The sequence below is a fragment of the Procambarus clarkii genome, chromosome 82, assembly GCF_040958095.1.
Source record: "Procambarus clarkii isolate CNS0578487 chromosome 82, FALCON_Pclarkii_2.0, whole genome shotgun sequence".
Lineage (NCBI taxonomy): Eukaryota > Metazoa > Arthropoda > Malacostraca > Decapoda > Cambaridae > Procambarus > Procambarus clarkii.
The window spans coordinates 640510-653910 of record NC_091231.1 but is presented as its reverse complement, the minus strand read 5'-3'; the positions used below and the strand labels follow the sequence as shown (position 1 = coordinate 653910).

At 53.6% G+C, this 13401-nt stretch overlaps 1 protein-coding gene across 1 annotated transcript in view; it reads left to right on the top strand.

Annotated features, from left to right (window-relative positions):
- The window catches only part of LOC138358286 (uncharacterized), an 11654-nt gene extending 8805 nt beyond the window's left edge, over positions 1-2849 (top strand). Inside the window, exon 3 of the mRNA XM_069316141.1 lies at positions 2745-2849. Coding sequence (XP_069172242.1) covers positions 2745-2849 — 105 coding nt within the window. The remainder of the gene's footprint in view (positions 1-2744) is intronic.
- The last annotated feature ends 10552 nt before the right edge of the window (positions 2850-13401 follow it).

Sequence of the window (13401 nt, the reverse complement as noted above, 5' to 3'; positions counted from 1 at the left end):
ATAGGGTGAAAGAAACATTTTGCCCATTTGTCTCCGCCTCCACCGGGGATCGAACCCGGAACCTCAGGACTACGAATCCAAAGCGCTGTCCACCCAGCTGTCAGGCGCCAATCGAGTCCAATCGGTTATGTGCTAATCACTATATAAAATATATATTGCTTTAGTCTGGCGAGACGGGTCTCAGTGGGTCCTGTAGCACAATAGTCTACGTCCTCACTTCATAACCCAGGGACCCGTGTTCAGTCCCCGGTCAGGTTGAAAAGGATTGACATTACTTTTCACCTGATGTCTCTTCTCACCTAGCAGTAAACAGGTAGCCGGTAGTCAGAACAACAGTTGCGGGTGCCACCTGGGGAGTGCCAGTATAGGGGCACGTCCATAACCCTAAACACAGGCTTCGTATCCCCGACCACACCAATATATAATATATTTATCCTTATAAGGTATAGTCTACAAATGAAGAGTGTTAGCACCGAGGTGGTCCGCTACCCCGACCTAGTTAATTATAGTTAACACCCTCCATGTCCCCCCCCCCTGAAGTACATATAACCCCCCCCCCCCCCCCCACACACACCATCATTGGTTTAAAAGTGTTTCCTGGTAAAACAATTATACAGTTGAGTCATTATAATCCAACACGAAGACAAGCGGTGATGGTGTGGGGCCGCCAGCCACCTCCTGCCACCTCCACCTGCCACCTCCACCTGCCACCACCACCTACCACCTGCCACCTCCACCACCTCCACCTCCACTAATTATCGCCATGTCAATTTGCCGTTCACATACTTGTGATTACTAAACACATTGGTGAAATAATTTAGGTGAGGGATCTGGCGAGGGCTGGGGTCTGTGATGAGGGCTCGGGGGCCCGTAAGTAATTATCACAAGAAGGCACCAAACCGGGAAGGTTTGTAGCACCATCAAATGTGCGGGATAATCAGAGGCCGCTAAATATCACCAAGGATGCCAATACGAGAACAAACGCATAAGGCGAACGATATCAAAAGATTCACCAAGAATTCTATGGAGGGACAGGTGACCGCGAGAGACGGTCGGAAAGCAAGACACACGCTCCTCCTGGAAGTCAGGACATTCAACAAGGATATGCACAGCTGTAAGAGGGATAATGCAGTTAGGACAATAAGGAGCAGGGCGGTGCTCCATTAGCACCGTGAGTTAAGCGAGTATGACCAATACACAACCTTGCCAGAGCCGTTTCCCACCGCCGGTTACGGTGGTAGGAGGGACACACTACTCTTAAGAACACGACCTAACCTAACCTGACCTGACCTAACCTGATCTAATCTTAAGATATTAGGTGTGTGGCGGGTAATCACCAACACTTCACCAGTCACCAACATACAGCCTCATCACCAACATGCTCCCTTAACCCCCCTCCCCTCACTCTCGGCCTCCCCCTCCCCTCACTCTCGGCCTCCCCCTTCCCCAGTGTGACGCAGTGCGCCTCAATATCGCCCTAATTATGGTGTAGTTGTGAATACTGATCAGGTGGAGGGTGGTGGGGGCCAGGTTGTGGTGGGAGAGGTTGTGGGAGGAAGTGGGGGGGGGGGTAGCGAGTCACCACTCTCCTCCCCCCATGACAGTCACCCCTCCCTCACCCCTCGAGCCAGTGACCTCTGACCTTCCGGGCCCACGTCCCTCCTTCAGTTAGGGCAGATGAGGTCTCTCCTCTACTGCTCCCACTCTCCTCACACCGTCTCCTCCTGTACACCCCCCCCCCCCCCCGCCAGCCCCACACACCCTCCCCCTCCCCCGCACAGTAAACAGAATGCACCAGAACTCTCTCATCTAACTACCAACAAAGTGTTGTGAACAATTAAGGGTAGAGTGGAGGTGTCCGTCATCGGCACCACGATGCCACACCTCAACACCACACGCCAGGCCAGGCTCTCCTCCAACACTTTATGGCTGGGTAAATAAAACAGTTGTCATGATCGAGACGAGGAGGTGACGTCAGAGAAGGGGAGGTGACGTCAGAGAAGGGGAGGTGATGACGTCAGAGATGCAAGGGGGCCCCATACACCCAGGCGGAGGTCTCCATATTCACATTTCAGTTCTGCCTTCAGAAACCTGAATAGGGACACATTCACGACCTCGTATACGACGTATTCGGCCAGTTTTGGAATATACGCCGCCAGAATGGGAAGTGCTCGTCGCGTGAAGAGCACACCGCCACAGCCACAAGCTCACTCATCCTCAATAGGAGAGAAATAAATCCCAGCTTGGATGTCCAGTTTGTCCCTCGTCCCCAGACGCAGCGGTGAATTACTCAACTGTCTCCAGTTCTTATTCTGTAAAGCGCCAGACGAAGCCATCAAATTAAACTCGTGTACGAGTTATAGGAAAACTGCCTGTGGTCAGTGCTACGACCCCCCCCCCCCCTCCTCCCGCTGAAAAATTAACTCTCGAAAGTTCATTTTCACACTATATTATGGTCAGACGCCTATGGATGCGTTGCGCAAAGCACCCCTTACATTTTTCAGAGACAAATTGACCATGTATTTACAAAGGCTCATAATCTCTTGGGGTGAGGTGGTAGAGGACGTGGTTGAGATGAACAAGTTGATGAAACAAAATGGATATTAATAGGCTATTACAAGCATGAACATAAAGAGCTTATGATCGAGCTGCTACTGTCTCTGTGTTGGCTCGGGGTCTCCAAGTGGGTAGACTGTATGTGTTAACTGGTTATTGATTGCTGGTCTTGACCTTTTGATGTGTAGGGCGTCGCCGATGTCCAGATCAGCAGTGTTTCTTGTAGACATGTTGTTGAATATGACCGAAAGGGTAAGATCAGCTCGCCAACCATTACTGAGAACTACCGGTGACGCCAAACCAAGACGCCTACAATAAATATCCAGGAATATGCAGTGTGATAAGGAGTACAGAAGGTGTATGACTGGTGCAAGTTATCACAGCCTCGCCAGTTGTCAGCTGTGAGTAGGTCAGCCACTGTCAGTACTGCTAAGACAGCTGATAACATGCTATACAAAAAATATATTAATTTGAGGCAAAAGGCCGTGAGAACGCTGTTTGGAATTTAGCACCGCTCCTGTGCCAGGTAAGTCCACTACGGGTTCACCATAGCCCGTGCTACTTGCCCCGCTCCTGTGCCAGGTAAGTCCACTACGGGTTCACCATAGCCCGTGCTACTTGCCCCGCTCCTGTGCCAGGTAAGCTACGGGTTCACCATAGCCCGTGCTACTTGCCCCGCTCCTGTGCCAGGTAAGCTACGGGCTCACCATAGCCCGTGCTACTTGGAGCTTGTTCCGAGTAGCTGAATCTATAACAAACACTTGTTTGGAAATACACCATTACCTGGAGCTGTGATGATAATCTGTTTTCCTACAAATAGCTGACAAAATCCGGAGAGATACAACTGTATAAACACGGACCTAAATAATACAAAAAATACAACAAGCATTAAATAAGATGAATAGAGATCATTGCTGCTGGCCAGGCTTGGGGGAGTATAACTCCCAGGACCCACAGCAAGTATACACCCGTATACTCAAGTATACTGCAGGTATACCCAATGCAGTAGTAGTAATTACTACCGTAAACCCTGTAGAGGTAACACACACACAAGCGATATCAGCAGCGGGTTATTACTGTGCAATATGCAAGGGTTCCACTCGCCCCCTCCCACGACGGCCGCGGTAATGAGGCCGGAGTGTGGGGCCGCTCCCACAGCCTGAGGGGGGCTCCCACAGCCTGAGGGCCGCTCCCACAGCCTGAGGGCAGCTCCCACAGCCTGAGGGCAGCTCCCACAGCCTGAGGGGGGCTCCCACAGCCTGAGGGGGGCTCCCACAGCCTGAGGGGGGCTCCCACAGCCTGAGGGGGGCTCCCACAGCCTGAGGGGGGCTCCCACAGCCTGAGGGGGGCTCCCACAGCCTGAGGGGGGCTCCCACAGCCTGAGGGGGGCTCCCACAGCCTGAGGGGCCGCTCCCACAGCCTGAGGGCCGCTCCCACAGCCTGAGGGCAGCTCCCACAGCCTGAGGGCAGCTCCCACAGCCTGAGGGGAGCTCCCACAACCTGAGGGGAGCTCCCACAGCCTGAGGGGCCGCACCCACAGCCTGAGGGGCCGCACCCACAGCCTGAGGGGCCGCACCCACAGCCTGAGGGGCCGCACCCACAGCCTGAGGGGCCGCACCCACAGCCTGAGGGGCCGCACCCACAGCCCGAGGGGCCGCACCCACAGCCTGAGGGGCCGCACCCACAGCCTGAGGGGCCGCACCCACAGCCTGAGGGGCCGCACCCACAGCCTGAGGGGGGCTCCCACAGCCTGAGGGGCCGCACCCACAGCCTGAGGGGCCGCACCCACAGCCTGAGGGCAGCTCCCACAGCCTGAGGGGAGCTCCCACAGCCTGAGGGGAGCTCCCACAGCCTGAGGGCAGCTCCCACAGCCTGAGGGGAGCTCCCACAGCCTGAGGGCAGCTCCCACAGCCTGAGGGGAGCTCCCACAGCCTGAGGGGAGCTCCCACAGCCTGAGGGCAGCTCCCACAGCCTGAGGGGAGCTCCCACAGCCTGAGGGGAGCTCCCACAGCCTGAGGGGAGCTCCCACAGCCTGAGGGGAGCTCCCACAGCCTGAGGGGAGCTCCCACAGCCTGAGGGGAGCTCCCACAGCCTGAGGGGAGCTCCCACAGCCTGAGGGGAGCTCCCACAGCCTGAGGGGAGCTCCCACAGCCTGAGGGGATCTCCCACAGCCTGAGGGCCGCTCCCACAGCCTGAGGGCCGCTCCCACAGCCTGAGGGCCGCTCCCACAGCCTGAGTGGGGCTCCCACAGCCTGAGGGCCGCTCCCACAGCCTGAGTGGGGCTCCCACAGCCTGAGGGCAGCTCCCACAGCCTGAGGGGAGCTCCCACAGCCTGAGGGGAGCTCCCACAGCCTGAGGGGAGCTCCCACAGCCTGAGGGGAGCACCCACAGCCTGAGGGGAGCTCCCACAGCCTGAGGGGAGCTCCCACAGCCTGAGGGGAGCTCCCACAGCCTGAGGGGAGCTCCCACAGCCTGAGGGGAGCTCCCACAGCCTGAGGGGAGCTCCCACAGCCTGAGGGGAGCTCCCACAGCCTGAGGGGAGCTCCCAAAGCCTGAGGGGAGCTCCCACAGCCTGAGGGGAGCTCCCACAGCCTGAGGGGAGCTCCCACAGCCTGAGCGGAGCTCCCACAGCCTGAGGGGAGCTCCCACAGCCTGAGGGGAGCTCCCACAGCCTGAGGGGAGCTCCCACAGCCTGAGGGGAGCTCCAACAGCCTGAGGGGAGCTCCCACAGCCTGAGGGGAGCTCCCACAGCCTGAGGGGAGCTCCCACAGCCTGAGCGGAGCTCCCACAGCCTGAGGGGAGCTCCCACAGCCTGAGGGGAGCTCCCACAGCCTGAGGGGAGCTCCCACAGCCTGAGGGGGGCTCCCACAGCCTGAGGGGGGCTCCCACAGCCTGAGTGGGGCTCCCACAGCCTGAGTGGGGCTCCCACAGCCTGAGTGGGGCTCCCACAGCCTGAGTGGGGCTCCCACAGCCTGAGGGGGGCTCCCACAGCCTGAGGGGGGCTCCCACAGCCTGAGGGCAGCTCCCACAGCCTGAGGGGGGGCTCCCACAGCCTGAGGGGGGGCTCCCACAGCCTGAGGGCCGCTCCCACAGCCTGAGGGGGGCTCCCACAGCCTGAGGGGGGGCTCCCACAGCCTGAGGGCAGCTCCCACAGCCTGAGTGGGGCTCCCACAGCCTAAGGGCAGCTCCCACAGCCTGAGGGCCGCTCCCACAGCCTGAGGGGGGGGCTCCCACAGCCTGAGGGCCGCTCCCACAGCCTGAGGGGGGGGCTCCCACAGCCTGAGGGCAGCTCCCACAGCCTGAGTGGGGCTCCCACAGCCTGAGTGGGGCTCCCACAGCCTGAGGGCAGCTCCCACAGCCTGAGTGGGGCTCCCACAGCCTGAGTGGGGCTCCCACAGCCTGAGGGGGGCTCCCACAGCCTGAGGGGGGCTCCCACAGCCTGAGGGGGGCTCCCACAGCCTGAGTGGGGCTCCCACAGCCTGAGGGGGGCTCCCACAGCCTGAGTGGGGCTCCCACAGCCTGAGGGGGGCTCCCACAGCCTGAGGGGGGCTCCCACAGCCTGAGGGGGGCTCCCACAGCCTGAGTGGGGCTCCCACAGCCTGAGGGGGGCTCCCACAGCCTGAGGGGGGCTCCCACAGCCTGAGGGGGGCTCCCACAGCCTGAGGGGGGCTCCCACAGCCTGAGGGGGGCTCCCACAGCCTGAGGAGGGCTCCCACAGCCTGAGTGGGGCTCCCACAGCCTGAGGGGGGCTCCCACAGCCTGAGGGGGGGCTCCCACAGCCTGAGGGGGGGGCTCCCACAGCCTGAGGGCAGCTCCCACAGCCTGAGTGGGGCTCCCACAGCCTGATGGAGGCTCCCACAGCCTGAGGGGGGCTCCCACAGCCTGAGGGGGGCTCCCACAGCCTGAGGGGGGCTCCCACAGCCTGAGTGGGGCTCCCACAGCCTGAGGGAGGCTCCCACAGCCTGAGGGGGGCTCCCACAGCCTGAGGGGGGCTCCCACAGCCTGAGGGGGGCTCCCACAGCCTGAGGGGGGCTCCCACAGCCTGAGGGGGGCTCCCACAGCCTGAGGGGGGCTCCCACAGCCTGAGGGGGGGGCTCCCACAGCCTGAGGGGGGCTCCCACAGCCTGAGGGGGGCTCCCACAGCCTGAGTGGGGCTCCCACAGCCTGAGTGGGGCTCCCACAGCCTGAGGGGGGCTCCCACAGCCTGAGGGGGGCTCCCACAGCCTGAGGGGGGCTCCCACAGCCTGAGGGGGGCTCCCACAGCCTGAGGGGGGCTCCCACAGCCTGAGGGGGGCTCCCACAGCCTGAGGGGGGCTCCCACAGCCTGAGTGGGGCTCCCACAGCCTGAGTGGGGCTCCCACAGCCTGAGGGGGGCTCCCACAGCCTGAGGGGGGCTCCCACAGCCTGAGGGGGGCTCCCACAGCCTGAGGGGGGCTCCCACAGCCTGAGGGGGGCTCCCACAGCCTGAGGGGGGGGCTCCCACAGCCTGAGGGGGGCTCCCACAGCCTGAGGGGGGCTCCCACAGCCTGAGTGGGGCTCCCACCATTAACCACCACACGTGTTGCCCCAACATTTACCATGGTGGGGGAGGAAGGTTACAATTGCCTGTGTATTACAGAATTACAACTGTAAATATTCGCGCTCCCAATTACAAAAACATTATTTGTTTAATTGGATGTAAAATGTTAAGGAATTACTTCTTTTTTATCTGGAGCTTGCCTGGGCTTTATCTGGAAAGGGTTTCGAGAGTTCGTCTATTCCCCGAAGCCGGCCTTGGCCCAAGCTCGACAGGTGATAACTTGGTCCAACAGGCTGTTTTTTAAAGCGGTCCGCAGGCCCACATATCCACTACAGCCTGGTTGGTCCGGCACTTCTTGCAAGAACTTGTCTAAGCGTCTCTTGAATACATCCACCTTTGTTCCAGCAATATGTCTAATGTTTGCTGGGTGGGTGTTGAACAGCTGTGGACCTCTGATGTTCAGACAGTGTTCTCTGATTGTGCCTATGGCACCTCTGCTCTTCACTGGTTCTAATCTGCATTTGCTGCCGTATCTTTCGTTCCAGTATGTTATTATTCTACTGTGGGACCTGGCCTTCCAGTATCTTCCATGTATATATTATTGATACCTTTCTCGTCTCCTTTCCGGTGAGTACATTTTGAGAGCTTTGAGACGGTCCCCAATAATTTAGGTGTTGTATCACGTCTATGCGTGTCGTGTATGTTCTCTGTATTCCCTCTACTTCAGAGTGTCATGGTTACAAGCGGAGAGGACTCGGCCACACCCTGCTCTCACACCCACACACAGGGTGTGGCAGAGTGTGCCTCACCCAGATGAAGGGTGTGAGTATGTTGGTGAGTGAGACGAGGGCCACTCACGGAGAGTGAGACTGAGTGGTGCTCCAGCAAGAAGTAAAGTGTTGAGAAACTAAAGGGAACAAAATAATCAGAAAACATTACAGGATTAGTGATAAAGTGAGGGTAAAATATGCAAGAGACGCCGCCGCCGCCTCGCTACAGACACGCTTCCCTGACTGGTGACGGTCACCAGGGGTCTACGGTGACCACACGCGCTACCTGCACGGTTCATGTGTCTCACACACGTGTCTGTCACATGTGTCTCACACATACAACGGGGGAGGGGGGGGGTGTAGTTCCATGGAGCCTGGCAGTGTTGGTCCACCGCCGGCACGGTGTAGGTGGTGGCGGGACCCTGGCAATAAGACAACCCGTTCTCGCAAATTCGTAAAGTCAATATTGACTTATTAACTACGTGCATAGGTGACATACTAAACATAATAGAAACCCTTAAAAAGATTCATAGAAAACACCGACCTTACCTAACCTTGTTAGTATCTTAAGATAAGCATCTTATTTCTTCGTAATTACAATTATTACTTAACCTATACCTATTATAGGTTAGGTAATAATTGTAATTACGAAGCTATAAGATGCTTATCTTAAGATACTAACAAGGTTAGGTAAGGTCGGTGTTTTCTATGAATCTTTTTAAGGGTATCTATTATGTTAAGTATGTCACCTATGCACATATTTAATAAGTCAATATTGACTTATTAAATTTGCGAGAACGGGTTGCAATAAGAACATGAGCGGCCAGAGAGCACACGATGAGCGCCGGCTGATGAGCGCGTGAGCCCCTCGCGGGGTTCTCGTCACTCTGGCACCGTCGCTGGTGTTTACACCTGTCACTTGTGATGAGTGAAGGGTGGGGGGGGGCGGCACCACGCCACCAACAACATTACACATTGGCGCAAAAGAAAGTGACGCAGCGTTGTGCGTAAGACAATGATGTAATATGGTACGTAGGGCTGAACCAGAGCACGACACGTACAGCACAACACCTGGAGCACCATGGGCACGGTTCTGGGGGTCATCTACTCCCCGAGCCCGACCTCAGGCCAGCCTCGACTGAATCTTTTTTTAATTTTGCGCCCCGAGGAGCAAGTTTATTGGTCAGCGTCACTCATCCTGTGAGTGGACACACCGTCATAGTGACAGTATTGGGTAGTGTCACTCATCCTGTGAGTGGACACACCGTCATAGTGACAGTATTGGGTAGTGTCACTCATCCTGTGAGTGGACACACCGTCATAGTGACAGTATTGGTCAGTGTCACTCATCCTGTGAGTGGACACACCGTCATAGTGACAGTATTGGGTAGTGTCACTCATCCTGTGAGTGGACACACCGTCATAGTGACAGTATTGGGCAGCGCCACTCATCCTGTGAGTGGACACACCGTCATAGTGACAGTATTGGTCAGTGTCACTCATCCTGTGAGTGGACACACCGCCATAGTGACAGTATTGGTCAGTGTCACTCATCCTGTGAGTGGACACACCGTCATAGTGACAGTATTGGGTAGTGTCACTCATCCTGTGAGTGGACACACCGTCATAGTGACAGTATTGGTCAGTGTCACTCATCCTGTGAGTGGACACACCGTCATAGTGACAGTATTGGGTAGTGTCACTCATCCTGTGAGTGGACACACCGTCATAGTGACAGTATTGGTCAGTGTCACTCATCCTGTGAGTGGACACACCGCCATAGTGACAGTATTGGGCAGCGTCACTCATCCTGTGAGTGGACACACCGCCATAGTGACAGTATTGGGCAGCGTCATTCATCCTGTGAGTAGACACACCGCCATAGTGACAGTATTGGTCAGGGCCACTCAACTTGTGAGTGGACACACCGCCATAGTGACAGTATTGGTCAGGGCCACTCATCTTGTGAGTGGACACACCGCCATAGTGACAGTATTGGTCAGGGCCACTCATCTTGTGAGTGGACACACCGCCATAGTGACAGTATTGGTCAGGGCCACTCATCCTGTGAGTGGACACACCGCCATAGTGACAGTACTGGGCAGCGCCACTCATCCTGTGAGTGGACACACCGCCATAGCAGCATGTACAACACTCCCCAAAAGGAAGAAAACCCGCTGGGTTGTTCATCCTGTCACTTGTACCCAGACACAGCTGGGACTGGCTTAACTGTCTCAAGTGAACAGCTCCTCAAACGAGAAGATTCGTCAACCCTTAAAATCTTACGTTATCTTGCGGGTGCAAAAATGGGGGAATCTTTTAAGAACAGTGTCTATATTTAGTGTTTTCCTAATTCAAACAATGTGAGGGTTATTATTCTACATATATTTCTAATGACTCTTAGATGTTCACATTCTCTCAAGTAGTGGTCAAGGCGGTGTCCATCACTCTCACTACAGGATTCTGCAACTCTGCTGCTCAACTGTTGTTTCCATCCCGAATCTCCATGGATATTTGTATCCAAGACGGATTCTGGATATTACTGATTCTCTCCCACGGCCCCCACCTCTTCGTTCATAATGATTGGGATTGCCAGCTGCAGCCTTGTTGTACTAGCGTACAGATTCACTGGTTTGTGCTTCTATCCTCCTTTCCTAAGTTACCTTGTCACGGTGATGTTGCCTGACAATACCTCTAATTTGTAGTAGAGTCTTGGGTATGAAGTATTCAATATGGTCTCCTTCAGCGCCTTCAGCAGCCAGCACATCTGCTCGTTCATGTCCACATATTCCAACATGGGAGGGGAGCCCCAACATGGGAGGGGAGCCCCAACATGGGAGGGGATCCCCAATATGGGAGGGGAGCCACAGAAATTTGACGACTCTTCCCTGATTGGTTAGTGGTCTCAGCGCTCTCTTGATCTCAGCGACTATCGCAGAATTCACTGTCCGATTTTTATTAAGGCTTTGTAACGCTGTTTTAAAATCAGTGCAGATCACTACACTACTGACTCACCATCACTACACTACTGACTCACCATCACTACACACGGACTCACCATCACTACACTACTGACTCACCATCACTACACACTGACTCACCTTCACTACACTACTGACTCACCATCACTACACACTGACTCACCATCACTACACACGGACTCACCTTCACTACACTACTGACTCACCATCACTACACACGGACTCACCATCACTACACTACTGACTCACCATCACCACACTACTGACTCACCATCACCACGCTACTGACTCACCGTCACCACACTCGTGACTCACCATCACCACACTCGTGACTCACCATCACTACACTCGTGACTCACCATCACCACACTCGTGACTCACCATCACCACACTCGTGACTCACCATCACCACACTAGTGACTCACAATCACCACACTCGTGACTCACCATCACCACACTCGTGACTTACCATCACCACACTCGTGACTTACCATCACCACACTAGTGACTCACCATCACCACACTAGTGACTCACCATCACCACACTAGTGACTCAAAATCACCACACTACTGACTCACCATCACCACACTACTGACTCACCATCACCACACTAGTGACTCACCATCACCACACTAGTGACTCACCATCACCACACTAGTGACTCACCATCACCACACTAGTGACTCACCATCACCACACTAGTGACTCACCATCACCACACTAGTGACTCACCATCACCACACTAGTGACTCACCATCACCACACTAGTGACTCACCATCACCACACTAGTGACTCACCATCACCACACTAGTGACTCACCATCACCACACTCGTGACTCACCATCACCACAGGAACCGTCCGCTTTACTCACCTGTAAAGAAAAGCTATAATTAGTGAGAGGCGCATAAGATGTTGGCCAGAACACGTAGTGTATTATACAGTATTGTATTAAACAATAGCAGAGGTGTATTATACAGTAGCAGAGGTGTATTATACAGTAGTAGAGGTGAAGTATACAGTAGTAGAGGTGTATTATACAGTAGCAGAGGTGTATTATACAGTAGCAGAGGTGTATTATACAGTAGTAGAGGTGTAGTATACAGTAGTAGAGGTGTATTATACAGTAGCAGAGATGTAGTATACAGTAGCAGAGGTGTATTATACAGTAGCAGAGGTGTATTAAACAATAGCAGAGGTGTATTATACAGTAGCAGAGGTGTATTATACAGTAGTAGAGGTGAAGTATACAGTAGTAGAGGTGTATTATACAGTAGCAGAGGTGTATTATACAGTAGCAGAGGTGTATTATACAGTAGTAGAGGTGTAGTATACAGTAGTAGAGGTGTATTATACAGTAGCAGAGATGTAGTATACAGTAGCAGAGGTGTATTATACAGTAGCAGAGGTGTATTATACAGTAGCAGAGGTGTATTATACAGTAGTAGAGGTGTATTATACAGTAGCAGAGATGTAGTATACAGTAGCAGAGGTGTATTATACAGTAGCAGAGGTGTATTATACAGTAGTAGAGGTGTAGTATACAGTAGTAGAGGTGTATTATACTGTAGCAGAGGTGTATTATACAGTAGCAGAGGTGTATTATACAGTAGCAGAGGTGTATTATACAGTAGCAGAGGTGTATTATACAGTAGTAGAGGTGTATTATACAGTAGCAGAGGTGTATTACACAGTAGCAGAGGTGTATTATACAGTAGCAGAGGTGTATTATACAGTAGCAGAGGTGTAGTATACAGTAGTAGAGGTGTATTATACAGTAGCAGAGGTGTATTATACAGTAGTAGAGGTGTATTATACAGTAGCAGAGGTGTATTATACAGTAGCAGAGGTGTATTATACAGTAGCAGAGGTGTATTATACAGTAGTAGAGGTGTATTATACAGTAGTAGAGGTGTATTACACAGTAGTAGAGGTGTATTATACAGTAGTAGAGGTGTATTACACAGTAGCAGAGGTGTATTATACAGTAGTAGAGGTGTATTACACAGTAGCAGAGGTGTATTATACAGTAGCAGAGGTGTATTACACAGTAGCAGAGGTGTATTATACAGTAGTAGAGGTGTATTACACAGTAGCAGAGGTGTATTATACAGTAGTAGAGGTGTATTACACAGTAGCAGAGGTGTATTATACAGTAGTAGAGGTGTATTACACAGTAGCAGAGGTGTATTATACAGTAGCAGAGGTGTATTATACAGTAGCAGAGGTGTATTATACAGTAGTAGAGGTGTATTACACAGTAGCAGAGGTGTATTATACAGTAGTAGAGGTGTATTACACAGTAGCAGAGGTGTATTACACAGTAGCAGAGGTGTATTATACAGTAGCAGAGGTGTATTATACAGTAGCAGAGGTGTATTATACAGTAGCAGAGGTGTATTATACAGTAGCAGAGGTGTATTATACAGTAGTAGAGGTGTAGTATACAGTAGCAGAGGTGTATTATACAGTAGATGTATTATACAGTAGTAGAGGTGTATTAAACAATAGCAGAGGTGTATTATACAGTAGTAGAGGTGTATTACACAGTAGCAGAGGTGTATTACACAGTAGC